At 29.1% G+C, this 17,719-nt stretch overlaps 2 protein-coding genes across 2 annotated transcripts in view; both read left to right on the plus strand.

The window, feature by feature from the left end:
- Positions 1-15,561, plus strand: part of LOC145192230 (sortilin-like) — a 32,822-nt gene extending 17,261 nt beyond the window's left edge. The window contains exons 16-25 of the mRNA XM_090101327.1: positions 3,315-3,388; positions 4,448-4,539; positions 4,703-4,899; positions 5,287-5,392; positions 12,549-12,623; positions 13,604-13,714; positions 14,043-14,226; positions 14,508-14,602; positions 14,927-15,056; positions 15,152-15,561. Coding sequence (XP_089957453.1) covers positions 3,315-3,388; positions 4,448-4,539; positions 4,703-4,899; positions 5,287-5,392; positions 12,549-12,623; positions 13,604-13,714; positions 14,043-14,226; positions 14,508-14,602; positions 14,927-15,056; positions 15,152-15,169 — 1,082 coding nt within the window. The 3' untranslated portion in view covers positions 15,170-15,561. The remainder of the gene's footprint in view (positions 1-3,314; positions 3,389-4,447; positions 4,540-4,702; positions 4,900-5,286; positions 5,393-12,548; positions 12,624-13,603; positions 13,715-14,042; positions 14,227-14,507; positions 14,603-14,926; positions 15,057-15,151) is intronic.
- Positions 15,562-15,678: 117 nt separating this feature from the next.
- On the plus strand, positions 15,679-16,642 carry LOC145192231 (transmembrane protein 267-like). Its single transcript, XM_090101350.1, has 2 exons — positions 15,679-16,071; positions 16,150-16,642. Exons 1-2 carry the CDS (start codon positions 15,742-15,744, stop codon positions 16,465-16,467), a joined length of 648 nt encoding a protein of 215 aa, XP_089957476.1. The 5' UTR covers positions 15,679-15,741; the 3' UTR covers positions 16,468-16,642.
- The last annotated feature ends 1,077 nt before the right edge of the window (positions 16,643-17,719 follow it).

A 17,719-nucleotide genomic window follows, 5' to 3' on the forward strand; every position in this document is an offset into this window, starting at 1 on the left:
TTATGTTAATAACTTCAAAAACTATTCAATTAAGGGAATCTTTTTTATTATATTATTTGATAATGATATTTTTTATTATATTATTTCATAATGATATTTTTTATTACATTATTTCATAATGATATTTTTTATTATATTATTTCATAATGATATTTTTTATTATATTATTTCATAATGATATTTTTTATTATATTATTTCATAATGATATTTTTTATTATATTATTTCATAATGATATTTTTTATTATATTATTTCATAATGATATTTTTTATTATATTATTTCATAATGATATTTTTTATTATATTTCATAATGATATTTTTTATATTATTTCATAATGATATTTTTTATTATATTTCATAATGATATTTTTTATATTATTTCATAATGATATTTTTTATTATATTATTTCATAATGATACTTTTTATTATATTATTTCATAATGATATTTTAGATTGAGGAGAATTTTAAGCATTGTGTTGAATAAATAATTTTTATGCAAAGGTTTATTTTATTCTTTGGTCAGACATAATATCTTTAATCTTTTGTGTTGGAGCCATTTTGTCCTTAGATCTTCTAAACTTAAAGCAGATAATAATTTCTTCATTTGTAGAAAGTATTATTTCTGGTAGAATCTCCTTATGCTCCTCTTCTTCAAAAAGGTTTTTATTTTATGCCTAGTTGATTTTAATCTTGATAATACAGATTGACAAGTCACAAAAAATCATGTGAAATTATACTCCCTTCTAATTATGGGAGGGCAAGCCCTCTTTCTATATAAAGCCTGAAATAATAGACTTTGACCAAATAGAAAAAAAATCAGTACTGATTTTTTTTTTTATGCATCAGTTTTATGTTAGATGTTTTTAAGATCTCAATTTGTCTGTAAAAACCAATCATTCTCTGAAGAATGATTGGTTTTTACAGACAAACTGAGACCTTAAAAACATCTAATATAAAACTTTTTGGGCTTAAAATTTTAACATACCCAGTCCATTCCAGCTGTATTTCTTAAAATAAAAAAGTTTGAAGTATCACATACAGTATTGGACAAAACATTTGCAACCAAATAATGCTAATTTAGTTTCTTTATATAAAAGTGCTGCATTTTTTCAATTTAGAGAAATAACTATGTAACTGTTTAGAGACAAAGTTCTTCAAGTTTTATTCATCACAAAGTTCATTATTTGTACACAAAAATTAATAAATTAATCCAAAGTATTAAAAAAAGTTGATTTCCTTCTGGACAAAACAAGTGCAACTCGCAAAATGTTGACCAAGCTGTATTTCGCTATCAATATTTCATGGCGAATCCTTTGTTGTCGATCACAGCCTTGCATCTTTGAGGCATAGATTTGAACAGGTGATCAATGAAATTTTGTGGAATCGCTGTCCAGGCCTTTTGGATTTGTTCAAACAGTTGATCCTTATTACGAAAACCTTCACGATTAATTCTGCGGTTGACGATCTCCCACAGGTTTTCGATAGGGTTGAGATCCGGAATTGAGGCGGCCAATCCATCACCGATAGGTGGTTGTCTTGAAACCACTGCTTGACTACTTTTGCAGTGTGTTTCGGATCATTGTCTTGCTGAAAAACCCATTTTATTGGCATATTCCATTCAGCATGAGGTAACATAACATCTTTCAGGATATTTTTATACATGAAGCGGTCTTTTATTCCATCGTTTCGATGTATTGGACCTAGACCGTTAGCAGAAAAACACCCCCAGACCATTACATTGCTTCCACCATGCTTCACGGTCTTATGGCAGTAACGTAAATCGAGGCGTTTTCCAGCCGGTTGACGTACACGGCAAATGCCATCGCTCCCAATGATGTTGAATTTCAATTCATCACTGAACAGGACAGTTTGCCATTTCTGCACATTCCAGTCAATATGAGATGTAGCAAACAGGAGTCTTTTCTTTTGGTTTTTTAGTGAAATCAGCGGTTTCTTTGCATGGCGTCGAGCAAACAATCTGGCTTCAACAGCACGTCATCTGATTGTTCAGTCTGATACAGGCAGCTCTAATTGCTTTTTTATCTTGACTGATGATATCCAGGGATCCTTCTTGATGGATCTGACAATCATAGAATCCTCTCTAGAAGTGTTGGAACGCGATCTTCCACCTTTGTTATCTGTTGCCAACTTCCCCGTAGAACGATATTTGGAACATAGTCTTGATACGGTCCATTTTTTCACGCGATATTTATTACAAATACTTTTTTGTGACATTCCACTTACATGATTGCCAATAATATTCTTTCTTAGTTCCAATCCAAGACTGTCGGGAGCCATTTTTGCACTTGAAGTCATAAAGATAATAAAAATAAATAATCACGCTTCTCAAGGCTTACCGTGTTACATTTACCTTGTGATGATACAATAATGCTCTGTGGAACACAACGTCTTGGTTGGATGTGGACTGTATTGATGTAATGAAACACTTGTTGTATTTCACTTCTTGTGTTGATGTTCTTCGATAAAACACTTTGATAAAACTCACTTCGATAAACTTTCTTGATAATACTGACTGATTGACTTCCATATACTGACTGAATTACATGTCGATTTACATGTCTCTTATATAGTAAAATGAACCTGTGTAAACCTGTTCAATAAGGTTCCAGATGCTTCTGAATGTTTCTGGATATTTCTGGATACTACTGGATGCTTCCAGATGCTTCTTCTGGAAACTTCTGGAAGCTTCTGCATGCTTCTGGAAACTTCTGGAAACTTTTGAATAATTCCTTTAATTATTAAAAAACTTCTGTGACGTTGACACGGACCAGACTTAAGAAAATGAAACAAACCAAAAAAGTTGCACTTGTTTTGTTCACTGCAAAATGGCACTTGTCAACGAAATTCTGCCTGTGTGCTGTCACCTGTCAGCTGATTGCTCATGTCATGGCATGCTATGACTCCAGACTTCTGAACTGTTTGCTGTGTTAGTATAGTTCGTTTCGTTTTTAAGACATGTAAAATTAGGAACACTTTTTAGCATTGTTCGATGTCGGTTGCAAATGTTTTGTCCAATACTGTATATTACCATTGAACATCAATGCATTTTATTGTCAGCTACATAATGCACATAAAAATATTTTTAAAATTTTTCATTTAATATCTTTTTTTGTAATCTTTGTAAACCTATTTCATCTGAGAAATTGATTGGTTTAAAATTTTTTTGATAGCAAAAGAGATATATTACAATTAAGAAAAATGTAAATAAGTACTTGTTATACTTTAATTTTTTCTACAAATTCAACATGCATAATCTTCTATGTGTAATTCAATTGTGTTTTATCATTTAGGTCAGGCTGGTGATGCACTTACAGGCGTTTCAAATGTTTGGTTATCTCAAAATGGCGGTTATAACTGGACACAGGTATATCTTCAACTAATTTTTAAAATTTTTTTAAAATTTATCCTAATTTTTTCTTTTATCTAAAAGGAATTTTTTTTTTTTAATCAAATTAAAATTTTGTCATAAGCACAACTTAAAATTTTTTTTTTTAACCTTTTCTGTATGGATTATTTCAACTTGGTAACCTAGACAGACAGAATAAAGTTTGCAATTTAAGTAAAAAATTGCAAACATTTATTAAAAATAATATAGCGCTCAATCTATTTACACTAGGATGATGAAACAAAAATAAAATTAAAGAGATATACATTTTTTACAAGCCTATAATAACTTTTTTGCTATTTAATTTCTTTTTCTGAGTAATAATTCATGATAAAGTTAAAAAAATTTTTTTAGAAAAATTAAATCAATGTGAAAACTTAAGAGTTATTACTTACATTTTTATTGAATATGCATTCCTCAATATTTTACATGTATTAAAATGTATGTATGCTGATTAAGAGTCTTTATAATAACTAAAATTTCACTCGCATATGCCAAGTCTCAAAACAACCACCTACACATAATCCAACAACTTTTACATTATCAGTGTTATGTGTCAAAATGATTATACTACTAAATCTGTAAAAAAAAGATTTCTATCTGGAAATAATGTAAATAAACAAAACGAGCTGACTAGGTCATCTGTTTTATTTCAATGATTAGATATGATTTTTGTTTATTTATTTATTTATTAGGCACAATGGTAAATATTCATACTTTATTATCTAAACATGTTTTTCATACTTCTAAGATACTGTTTAACTGATTAGATTACATGTAGATCATTTTAAATATGCATGATAAGCAAAATAACATCAATATTTTTAATGACAACATATGTCATCTTTCATCTGGCTAAGTAGACTGCAATTATGCCATATGTCGGCTGTCGTATGATAAAGGTTAACTTTAAAATTTTTCACATTTTTTTTTAGTGAAATTCAATATATTTTAATTGTAATTTTATATAATTATTCACCTTTTTTCTGCTGTCATTTGATATTTTATATTGTTATTCTATCTGTGATTGTATTAAAGGTTGGCGAGGGGCCTCATCATTATGCTATTGGAGATGGAGGAAATCTTATTGTTATATACCCCCAGATCAATTCGACAGGAAACACTTTAAAGTAAATTTCCTTTATAGCAAAATGCTAAGGTTAACAAATAACACCATCATACAGTAGCTATTAACTATTAAACTAGTAAAACATCTAAATAAAACATTCATTGGTTAGAACAACATTTTTGTTATAGATTAAAAATTAAATACTTCTTTTATTGTTTCTTCAGATATTCTGTTGACCAAGGTGACAGCTGGAGTAATTATCAATTCAGTGATGAAAATAATCCTATTGTCATTAAAGGTCTTCTAACAGAGCCTCATTCCCAAGATCGAACCTTTAGTTTATGGGGCTATGCAACAAATTCTTCTGATCGTGAATGGGTTGTGATTACAATAAGCTTTAAGGGCATTTTTACAAAAAATTGTAAGTTTTTTAACAATCAATTTTTTTGGTAATTTAGCTGATAACAGTAATTAACTCAAAAAATGCATAAAAGTTCCTATGTATTAATTTTGTTAATCTTTGCAATAGAATTAGTTTGTTCAATTTCAACTTAATTTGCAGATTTTTAAATTTACTTAACTTAGCCCTTTAACAATTTTAATTCCTTTATTTTGTAAAATTTAGAATTAGTCAAAAGTTCTGTTTTTTGTCTGCAAATAGATAACACCTATTAGTTAATATATATTTAGTTATACATTTTTTAGAAATAGAATCTTAAATAAAATTTTTTTTTGAAAAACAGAATATTACTGTAAGTTCATTTGTTTTAAGGTGGTGTTATTATAGAAAACATTTTTTAAAATTTAGGCACTGCAGAGTCATTGATTTCATGGTACCCACATACTTTGAATGGGAAAGGGGGGTGTTTTCTTGGTCAAAAAACAACTTATAGAAGACCATCTCCTAATGCAACGTGAGCTGTGTATCTTAGAATTTTCTAAAAATCAAAAATGATCTGGAATGTAAATTGTTAAAATTGATATTTCAGGAGAAATTTAGGCACTTAATTCAAAGCAGTTCTCAAGCCTGATTTTCATGGCAACATAAAAAATAATGAAGATGTGGATTGAGAATCATTTTTTTATAAGGAATTTATTATTTTTAAAAACCTATTATACCTAGAGTTTTTGTTAGTAAAAAATAATTTTTATAATAAAACGTGTACACAAACATGAAATAAATGTGAAAGAATAAGCACGTCATTTTTTTTCAGTGGTTATAATAAAATCTTTTTAATTGTTTTGTATTTTGTTTACATCATGTTGTGGTTTCTAAAAAATATGTTAGTTTTTGGATTTAACTTGTAATTAGTTTTAAAAATGAAGAAAGAAGATGACATAAGAGAAAAAATTATGCACAAATATTTACAAAATCCTAATAGCAGCTACAATTGGATAGCAAAATCATTACAAATACATCCATACACTGTTAGTCATGTTATTCAACCTTTTTCTCAAACAAAATCGATCAAATGCAAATCTGGTGGTGGAAGAAAGGAAGGTTTTAAAGATATAAAACTAATTAGAAAACTGGTTAACAGTTTTAAGAATAACCCAAGCCTTTCACTAAGGGAACGCGCAAAAATATATGGATTTTCTCATAGTTTTGTTGCAAAAGTTAGAAACAAACGTGGTTTTCATTCTTTCAAAGCATAAAAAGTGCCAACCTTTCTGAAACTCAACAAAAAAGTGCAAGAACCTGTGGCAGAAAGATGTATGACAAATTTATTTCTAAAAATTTCTGTATTATTGAAGACAATGAAACTTATATCAAGTATGATCATCAAATTCCTGGTGCTGTTTATTATATTGCCAAATATAAAGGAAAAGCAGATAAGAAATTTGAATACACAAAACATGACAACTTCACTAAAAAAGCTTTGATTTGGTACTGGGCTATTATTAAAAGGAAAATGAAAAAAACAAAAAAGCTTTGCAGAAACATTAAAGATATTAAAATATCATTTCAAAGAGCATCAAATAGTTTTGATTCTTATTCTGTGTGCGCTTGCACACAGAATAAGAATCAAAACTATTTGTGGGTAGTGGTACCCATAAGCTTGCAAAACACAGAACAAAAGCTCGAGATTTTATTAGATTCCCACAGGAATAATTTTTTTTTTTTTTTAATGTTTGATCTTCTTATATTATTGTATTAAAATTATTACTTGGTTCTAAATAAAATTTGAGGAGTACTTTTTTATAGTTGTTTTTCTACTTTCACATTTATTTTGTGTACACGCTTTACAAATTTGCGTATCACTTTGCAATCAAACAAAATGCAAACAAAAAAGAATTTTAGACTTTTTCTTTAGAGTAGCTCTAACAGATTCTGTTTCAAAACCAATGATGGTGTTATCTATACTTTAGAAAATAATCAAATTTTAGTTGTATTTACTTTTCATTTATTAGTTGAAATCCTAATACCTGGTGTGCTTAATGAATTAACAAGACAAAATTTGAAAAAAAGTTACAAAATATATTTTAGATGATTTTTATGTTAGTTAAACTTTAAAATTAGAAAAAAAGTTTCATGTTATTTTGTAGTAGACATTATATTATGCAACTGCCTAACATGAATTCTTTGGAAGTTACTGTTGTTTTAAATTAAAATTTTTTAGCTGAGTTCATTATTTAGTAATTGAAACCATTGTTTTAAAAAAAAATAGTGACATCACTCTTTCCATAGTTATCTTTGTTACAAAAAAATATAAAATTAATTGTAGCAAATAATATTAATTAGTTTTAGATAAAAAGAAATTAAACAGTTATAAAAATGAATGGTAATCAAGAAGATTGTGCATAATAAATATTAGTAAATGCCATATAACTTCATATACAAATAGAAAAACAATACAAATTGAAATTGCTGCCATGAAAAGTGACAATATCAAATGGACAATCATATTTTTATCTGAGTAAAAAATTCAAAAGCCACAATGTAAAATGCATTGACGCATTAACCAATCACAAAAGTCAAATATTTGCTTCTATTTTCTTCATTTAAATATTTCTCATTACATCTTCAACTAATATTAGTAATGTTTTTTAGTTAAGAATGTTTCAATGTGAATTTTTCTTGTAATTTTAACACAAAACATCTTTATTTACAGACACAGTGCATCACATTGGCAATTGAATGTAAAGCATACAACATCTGTTGCACATACCTGGTGTAAAGATTTGCATATCATCCTTGAATCAAATACAACAAGTCATTGATTCCACTTAAGAGATTGACCAATCTCAGCCTTTAGTTTTTAGTGAGTCTGAAAATAAACAGCCTGAAGATTAAAAAAAAAGCCTTAATTCATCCCTTGAAACTTAAAGTTTTTTTACCAATTAAGTGTTTTGCAAAACCAACATCTCAACAATATAAAACAAAAAGAAAATTACAAAGAGTTCAACATTCTGTAAATAACCTAAAGAACATGGCAGGTATTTACTCAATTCTAATTCTTCAAAAAAATAAAGCTGGAAAGAAAATTTTAATATCAAATATTTTTGATAAATTCATTTAGCTTATCAAAGACTAAATATAAAGATAGTGTTTAAAGAGTAAATATTACTTCCACAAAATAAATGCAGAAAAATATTAAATGAAGTAATTATTATTTCATCAGTTTTATAACAATTGCGAATATCTATAATTTCATCAGTTTTATAACAATAGCAGAATAATGTCTGACATAGTAGACTATTAGGATTGCAAAGAATGCAATCTTAAAAAATTTTTTGAAATGTTTAATTAAAGCAGCCAGTCAAAAAAATTGGATATTCAAAATTTTGTTCCCTTTTACCAAGAGTTTATTTTTGCAGAACAGTCAGGTACTAACTGAACATATCAAAACTGAACATACCAAAACTGAACCAAAAATTTTATTAAATCCTTTTTAGTTACTTTTGTGGGTAAAGTGCAATGTATGTAAAATGTGTTTTATTCAAAATGGTATATTGATTTCCTATTTTCTAACTGTCAACTCTGTTTAAAAGAATTTTTTCTGAGTTGGTGACATCAGTTATAAACACTGGGTAAACACATATCTTCACTTAACACTACAACTGTAGTGTTAAAATAAAAATGATTTTATTTTTTTGTAACAAATTGCAAGATTTGACTTTTCTTTCTCAAATTTCTAAATCATAAACTCAATTTTGTAACAAAGAAAAACTTTACAACAAAGAAATGCAAACATTGATAAGGAAACTATCATCTCTGTGGGTAATTCTGCAGAGAATTACAGTTTTGTTGTCCATGACGGAAATGCTGGAATAATCTTCAGTGCACTTTTCATCCAGTTGTGCTAAAAAGTTAAAAATTCATTAACCCATAAATTATTTTGCATTATGATGGTATAAAACATGATGTTGATATGGTTTATGAAGTACAAAATGTTGTTATAAAATATATCAAAACTGAAATGTCATAGATAAAGAAGATCTTTAAAAAAACAACCTTTAAAAACTTATATTAAGACTTTTTTTATAATAAAAATTAGACATCAGGATTTATTTAGTAGCATAAAAAAACTTTTTTGTTACCATCCCAGATCTGCAGATTATGAAGTCTTTTCAAATTTTTGAATTTTGTGTGTCACATTTTAAAGACATATTTCAAATGAAGTAAAGCATGAAATAAGAAACATATTAGCAAATGGTACAATAACTTGTTATTTCAGATACTCAGTTTTTTTCATAGTTTTTATTTCATGAAATGAGATTTCACAGAATCAATATGTTGTCTGTATGATTGAAAATGACTGGATGGTCAGTTTATTACATTCATGCACCTCACTGCCCTGCATCATCTTTAGGGCTACCATAGTCCTTATTTTTATCAGGACTGTCCTGATTTGAAGGGTCTGTCCTGACTGTCCTGATCAGGTGCCAAAATGTCCTGATTTTAAAAAACCATGACAAAAAAGAAAAAAATATCATTTTGACAAAAACTAAAAAATAAAGCAAAGAGAAAAATGTTGACTTGGCAACTCCAACTTCTCCATTCAATTTTTACTATTTTCTTGCAATTTTAGGCAGTGCTGGCAGAAATGGCAGTGGTAGCAGATATGATAAGGCAGTACTTTACTTTTGTTTTTGCTGGTTTGGTACTTTCCACTTTTACGAAGTTTCTACTTCGCGACAGAGGGTTTTTTAGTGTTAAACTTTTACTTTAACTTAAAGTAAAAAAAAATCCCTTATTAAAGTCAAAATGTCGAAAAGAAAGTGCCATTTTAACTCTGAAGAATGAATTTCCTTTTCTGAAGAAAGTTTATGAAAGTGGTGAAAAAGTTAGATGCGGAGATTGTTTGACTGAATTTTCTGTTGCAAACGGCGGAAGGACAGACATAACCAAGCATTTAACAACGCAGAGACACAAAAATGCTTTGAAAGCATCAGCAAGTTCTGCATCAATAACATCGTTCTTCAAGACTGATAGTTTAAGTGATAAAGATCTAGTTCTGGCAGCAACGGAAGCTACTTTTGCTTTTCACACTGCAATTCATGATTTGAGCTTCAAAACTGCTGATTGCTCTACCAAATTAATTTCAAAACTTTTTGAACCAAAGTTTGGACTTGCAAGAACAAAATGTGAGGCTACTATTCTCAATGTTATTCTACCAATGATTTCTGAAGAAATTAAGGAGGAGTTGAAGAAAGCTACTTTCATCACCATTGCAACTGATACATCTAACCAAAATGAACTGAAACTTTTTCCTGTCCTTGTTAGATATTTTGTGCCTGATCAAGGAGTAAAAGTTAAATTACTGGAATTTCAAAATGTACCTGGTGGAACATCAGAAATTTTGTGCAATGCTCTGCAATCTGCCATCAATAGCCATGATTTATCAAGGAAAGTGATTGGATTCTGTGGTGACAACTGCAACACAAACTTTGGTGGAGTGAAAAGACGAGGACAAAACAATGTTTACAGTCGGTTGAAAAAGTTTCTTGGTCGAGAGATTGTTGGGATTGGCTTTGGAGCTCACATAGTTCACAACTGCATTCAAACAGCTGTCGATGTTTTACCAATTGATGTTGAAGCTCTTGTGGTGAAAATTTACAAATATTTTCACATCTACACTGTCAGAGTTACTCAACTGCAAGAATTCTGCGAGTTTGCTGATGTTACTACAAGAGAGTTTTGCAGCATGGAAGCGCAAGATTCCTTTCTTTACTACCCGCAATTCAGAGAATTTTTGGAAATCTTTGCGGGACTAAAATCTTTCTTCTGTTCACAAGAGCAATCTCCAGTGTTAATTAGTAAGTTCTTTAGCGATGAACGTGGTGAAATGTATCTTTGGTTTGTTCATGGTCAGCTTCAGACATTCAACAAAACAATTCCGAGAATTGAAAAAACAAGAGCAACTGCATGTGATATTGTTAATGAGATAAAAGTATTGCAGAATAATCTGAAGGAGAGATTTGAGAATAAGTTTATTCCACTGGAAGCTAAAAAGATACTTGCAAAACTATTTGAAGACGGAATTATTGACGAAATTGCTGTCAAAAAAGAATTTACTGGTTTTTACGAGAGATCTCTTTCTTATATTGACCTTTGAAAAGATAGCTTTGCTAATGCTGAAAAGTTCATGTGGATTCAAAACAGTGCAATAACATTTCCAGAGTTGGAAGAAGCTGCAGAAAGAATTAACCGAAAAATTGGACGTACAGCAATAAATACTGATGAACTATTTGGTGAAGTTGTTTTGGTCAAGGCATACTTGTCAACTAATTCTGAAACTTGGAAATCTGATGATATGAGTTGTGAAGAAAAATGGGTCCTGATGATGAAACATTTTGGAGAAAAGGGCATTTCAGTAGCAAATTTTTCACTGGTGTTGGAATACATTTTCAGTCTTCCTGGAACTTCAGCTGCTGTGGAAAGGGTGTTTTCAATGATGAACAATATTTGGTCTCCTGAAAGAGGTTCTTTGCTAGTTTCTACTGTGAAAAGTTTGCTTTTTTGTAAGTTAAATATTGATCTCAGTTGCTCACAGTTCTATGAAAAGATAAAAAATGACCAGTTGTTCCTGAAAAAAGTACACTCTAGTGAAAAATATGACTGGTTTAAAAGCAAAGAAAAGAAATAATTCTTTTAGTCATTACGAAAACGTAAAATAAAGCTGGTTTTTAATGTTGTATTTTTTGTCATTTTTCACTTTTAGTGTGACGAGCTTTTGTCCTGATTTAGACTTTCTGCTTATTTATATTTGTCCTGATTTGACAGGTTAAAAAAGACATGATGTCCTGATTTTTCCAAAATTTCATATGGTAGCCCTAATCATCTTATCATCGGCCATAGTTTAGTAATAGATATATCATACATATGTTTCATATTCTAGCCACAAAGTCATGTTCAAATGATAAATAAAACTTTGATTTGATAATTGAAAGGTTTTCAATTTTAACAGCAAAACATTTGAAAAACATTTGAATAAACTGTAGCTTTTGAAACTAGCATTTGAATAAACTGTAGTATTTAAGATATCTTGTGTATGAAGTGATGTAAGTTTTTTTAAAGTTTTGTTTTATAGAATTTATTTTTTCATTAAACTTGTTTAAGTTTCAGTTGTAAATAAAAAAAATTACTTCAAAGTTGTTATAAAAAAAATTGATTATTTCCTAAAGATTACATCATCTACTTTGAAAGCTAAACTGAAAAATTTGATACATTTGCTTCTTTGCAAAGTGCAAACTTGTCTGAAGTCATGAAAAAAAAAAACTATGTTAATTGCTTAAAAACTCTCGGCTTTGAAGCTCTTTAATAGTAAAAAATGGCTTCCCTATAAAAAATTGATTCTAAATGCATAATTTTCTTTGAATGATTAAATCTACAGATTTGATGAAATTTTTAGTTGGAATTTTTTAGTTGCCATGTAAAACAGTCTTAAAGATAAATCTAATCAAATTTAAAATCTGAATATCTCAAGAACTTTGAACTGGGTGCCCAAGTTTCTCTAAGAAAATCATTTTCATTTATGTTCAGAAAATCATTTTCATTTATGTTCAGAAAATCATTTCATTTCAGAAATATTCTTTGGATGTTTAATTTTCCACTTATAATTTTAGTTGTTTTCTTGATAAAGACTTTGATCTTGTGGAAAAACAAGAAAAATGTCAGTGTACAAAAGATGACTTAGAATGGTAACTTGTTTTTAATTTTTTTGTATTTTAACATTTTTATGTTTGCATCAATTGTTTGCATCAATTGTAGGTACATGTACCTACAATTGATGCAAACACAAAAAAAAATTTCGTTTTCAAATTATGTTACAAAATAAATCAATGAAATCTTTTGAACTGTCTTGATTATCAAAGAAAGATGAATAGCATTGATTATCATAGGAAGATGAATAGCCAAGATCAAAAAACAAAATTAAAATAATAATTTTTTGTATGATAATAAATCTGATTTTTTTTTTTTTTTTGAAAAATTTAGTTAAAAGAAAAAAAATCCTTAAAGCTCTCAAAAAGTAAATTTCAAAAATATTTTTTATTTTTTTATTTTATTAGACCAGAAATATTTTGATTCTTTCAAACTTGAAATAAAAACTTAAACTTGAGTGAGCATTAAGAATTGTTATTACTTGAAATTATTTAAGTAAAAATATTTTCGAATTATACATAGATATCCAAATTATACATAGATATCCGAATTATACATAGATATCCAAACTATAAGTATCAAATTTATTCATAACTTTTAAAATTATACAACATGAAAACGATATTTAAGGATAATTTTTAAAAAGGGAAATCAATTATCAAATCATCTTCAGAATATTTTCAACTTAGCAACAGACACTGTTTAGCTCCAGATCCATTAGTTTTCTGATAGATTTATCCAACACTTGGAAAAAAGGAAAAGTCTGAAACAAGCTATAACTCGTATAAGTTCGACATTTTAAGGTGCTTACTTACCCTCAAGTTCGACAAGGTGTGAACTAATCTTTTAAATAACTTCATACATAGATTATAAGTTCTTGTTATAAACGAGAATTACGGTCAGAAAATATAGTTATTAAAACATAAAAGATATATAAATTGATCAAAGACAATAACAGTAAGGTCGCGTTTATTATGAAAGTTTAAAGTGCGTCATAAGTTTTTTTATTTTTATTTAGCGATTTTGGTTATAAGAGGCAAGATGATGGTAGCTGTAAACGAGTATTGACCATAGAACTCGAGAAAGTTTGTAAAGACGGAGAAGAATTGCAAAAGACTTACTCAAGAGGGTGCGATTTTTTTGTAACGCAATTTTTGTAAAATGTTATTTCTAAGGAATTTTATTTCCTATGAATGAAACGTTGTACAAAAGTTATTGCGACAGCTGTTGCTTTGAAAATCACTAATTAAATTTAAGCTATTAAATAAATTTTTTTTTTAAGAAATGCTGATTTATAAAAATATAAAATTATAAGAAAATCCTCACCAACCAAACAATTGACAAAATAGTTTTATCAAGTTTTTACTGTTTTTAGTCTCATTCTTCTTCATATTTAAAACAATTTTATAAAATAAGGTAAAACTACTCTTTTTTAAGTCGCTCATTTATAATTAAAGGTTTCGACGTATACCTGGGGATGTATGCGAACCGAAGGAAGCAAGTGAAGATTTGGTTAAATATATTGATGAGCATAAAAAGTGTGATAAAAAAGTTTTAGCTGATTATTATGGTATTATTAACTCTGAGAGAGAAGTAATGGAAAATGTTAAAACAACGATAAAGCCTGAAGAAAGAAAAAAGGTTCGTGTCTTATGCTTTGTTAAAAAACTCATACTGTATATAAAAAGGTTTTTTAAGACATTAATGGAAAGAATTTGAGTTTATTGACTCAAGACTATGTTTAACTAAGACTTGTGAACTTTTTTTTCAAAATGGGATTTTGAAATCTTTTTCAACAACATTTATGCAAACAAAAAATGTACCCACGTTAAAAATTAAACGTTAAATTTGCATATAAATGCATGAAGTTTTGCAAGTAATTCTAAATAGTTGATTTGAAAAAGAAAATCTTCAATCTTTAGAATGTTCTTGCTCCTTTGTTACTTATTGGTGGTGTGTTGATAATAATGACAGTGTTTGGTGTTTGGTATTATAAAAAGAAACAACAAGCTAGCCAGTAAGTACTTGACATTACTATTATAAACATTTGAAAATATTTCATAAAATATTTGTTCTTATTTTTTTGTTTCCTTTTCTCGAATTTTATATCTTTGATTTTTTTACAATTTTACATTTTTGGAAGAAACAAAAAAAAAAAAAATTTTTATTTAAAAGTTTAAATTTGAAATGTTTTTAAAAATGATTCGGGATTTTGAGTTTGATGAACTGATTGAAGATGATGATGAAGATGATTGTTCTTCCAAAACAATTTGACAACTTGTTTATGATTATAAAATCATAAACAAGTTGACATGTTTTCTTCATCAGAAATTTTTTTTAGCCAACCAGCATTTACTTACATTCATGAAGATAACGAAGAAGAGAATTCTGGACTCGAAAACAACCGTTATAACCCTCAGCCAAAAGGACAACGCCCTTACACAGATGAAACAGAAGGGGAAGAAGATGATGTAATTAACACTAGTTTATGTTCTTGAATTCTCGAGGTAAAATGATTATGATAAATCAGCATGTATAATATACCGTAATTTTTTTTATCTTTTAGGTACTTATTCCAATATGAAGTTGAGCTGATAACAGTCGTCTTTCGTTAACAAAGATCTTTTTAAATATTTAATATTTTTCTAAAATGGTGGTTACATATATTTATAGTTATTTTTGGTGAAAAATTTTAGTCAATGTTTTGTTTAGAAATAACACGTGTAGAAATAACGGATAAAAGTCTTTTCTGATTACTTTTTGTTTTGTTTTTGTTTTGATTACTTATGTTTCTTTTTTTTTATTTAAAGCCTTTCGGGTAATTTAAGCAATAGTAAATGATCTCTAAGTGTATTTAATATTTCAAAGTTGTTTCTAATTGGTTATTTATTGTAATACGAGTTTTACCTTTACATTTGTGTGTATGAATTTGTATTTAACGAACTATTTATCAGCTATTTCATGATCATTATTTATTAACTGAGATGTATTTTTTCTGTCTAGTAAAATATCTTTTTACAATAGTTTTTTTTTTTTTGGATTTTAATCTCTAAGAACTTGTTTCTTTTTTTTTTTATGTTCGATAAGATCTTTTCAATTGCTGCTCCTTGATAGTTTTTTCGTGGTATTTTCTTTTCGGTAAATATTTTTTGTTTTATGTTCAGATGTACTATCTTAAATGATTTAAATTTTCTATTTTTAGTTATGTATCTATGGCTGTTGACTTTGATCAAAATAACTCCTCTTTATGTATCGTGCGTTATTTACGACTATCTGCTAAAAAATGATATTTTCCACTCCTTAAGTTATAGCAAGTGGCTTAAAGTATTGTGTGACGAAATAGGACATGGTGTAATTGCAGCCTTATGTTGGATAGTTGTTGTAAATTATGACTTTCAGTTTTACATTCAAGTTTTGATGTGTGGTTTTTTTGGTATCGTTATTGATGTGGATCATATTTTAGCAGTGAAATCGTGGGAGTTAAAGGTCAGTAAGTTAATATTTTTTCTTTTTCGATTATTTTTATTACTTCGAAAGTTTCCGCTTCATCTGCTTTATTTTAAGGTGATAGAAGACTTACATGTTCGTCCATTCCTGCATAACTCAATGATTCTGATACTACTATGTATTGTCTGCATATTTGTTCTTTATTTTAATAAACATCGGCTTCTTGATGTGATTTTAATTTTATTTACGGCTATAAGTTCCCACCACTTAAGAGATGCAAACAGACGGGGGATGTGGTTTGGGCGTTATGGGAGCACGCGAGCAATTGTTCCGGATATCGTATATATATTAATGATATGTTTTTTAGCTATTAATGTTGGATTCGTAAGGAGGCAAAGTTATAATCGTAGAACTGAAGTTTCATTATCTGCATAATAGGCTTTCGTGCGAAATGAGAAAAATAACACGACTTTCTTTGAAGCTATCGCTCCTTACTCAACACGTTGTTCTAAGTTTGTTATATGTAAATAGCCAACTGACCTGCCGATTGACAAACATTTTCTAATTGTAAAAGTATATTTTTAAGCAGACACCGTAGCCATAGTAATTTACATAAGACATTTTTTAAAACTACGATATTGTGGTATATTTGATTTAGGAATCTAAGAATTAACGGTTTTTCTATTGAGAAAAAAAATCTTAAGAATTCCAATTTTAGAATAGAATTAGAGGGACGTTCAAATTATTATGAGGTGCGCTTGGTTCTCCTCATTTTTTTATATTAATTTTCTATGTAAAAAAGTATTTGAGGGGCAGCCAGCCAGCTTCTACAAAGAATGGATGCCATACTTGTAGAAGCTGCCTGGCTGCGCGAAGAATTTACGAATGTCGTCATCGAAGCTTCTTTTCTGACAAGTGAATTTGAAAGGCATGGAAAAGGTGAAGTCGCTTGGAGTAATATTTGGAGAATATGGCGAGTGGGGTAAGATCTCCCATCTCGATAAACTTAAGGCATGTTAATTTCACCGTGTAACCGCGTTTTTGTGCAGAAGATGAGTCGTTTGGTGTTGTGGCGGCGTTTAAGTGATTTTCTGTCTGAGTCTTTTCAGTTATTGGCATCCGTTATGGTAGTGTTAGGAGGAAGAAGCTCGAAATACACGATGCCATTTACATTTCACTACAATAACTTGACCTTCTTTTGGTGAGGATCTGCTTTCGGCTCAGGTTCTGCCCCTTCTTCAGCGTAAACCCACTGACGCTCTCGTGTGCGGTTTACATCAAGTGGCCGCTGCTTATCGTTAGTGATCACTGATCTCTATAATAACTGGATAGCGCATCTCTAATATCAAAATTGACGCCAAAATCGCCATATTGGAAAGCCACAGAACGCTGAAATCTGATATGTGAATTTAAAGCGATAAGCTGAAAAACAGAACTTAAAGCTTACGGGATTTAAATTTTTGGGGCTTTCCAATATGGCGATTTTGGAGTCAAAAAATTAGAAGTTTTGCTTGGAGTTGCGCTATCCATTTATTATAGAGATCAGTGTTAGTGATCAATTGATCTAACAAATCAAAGCGTTGCTTTTTGAAGAGCAAGAATTGCAGATCTCCATCCAAGCGCATTTCTTTGTCATGCTGTGTCAGACAGTGGGGAATCCAAATCCCAAATACTAGAACCTTTCCAA

Source organism: Hydra viridissima, unplaced genomic scaffold, assembly GCF_058129835.1.
Source record: "Hydra viridissima isolate aposymbiotic clone 2 unplaced genomic scaffold, HvirCarnegie_v1 scaffold_1, whole genome shotgun sequence".
Classification (NCBI taxonomy): Eukaryota; Metazoa; Cnidaria; class Hydrozoa; order Anthoathecata; family Hydridae; genus Hydra; species Hydra viridissima.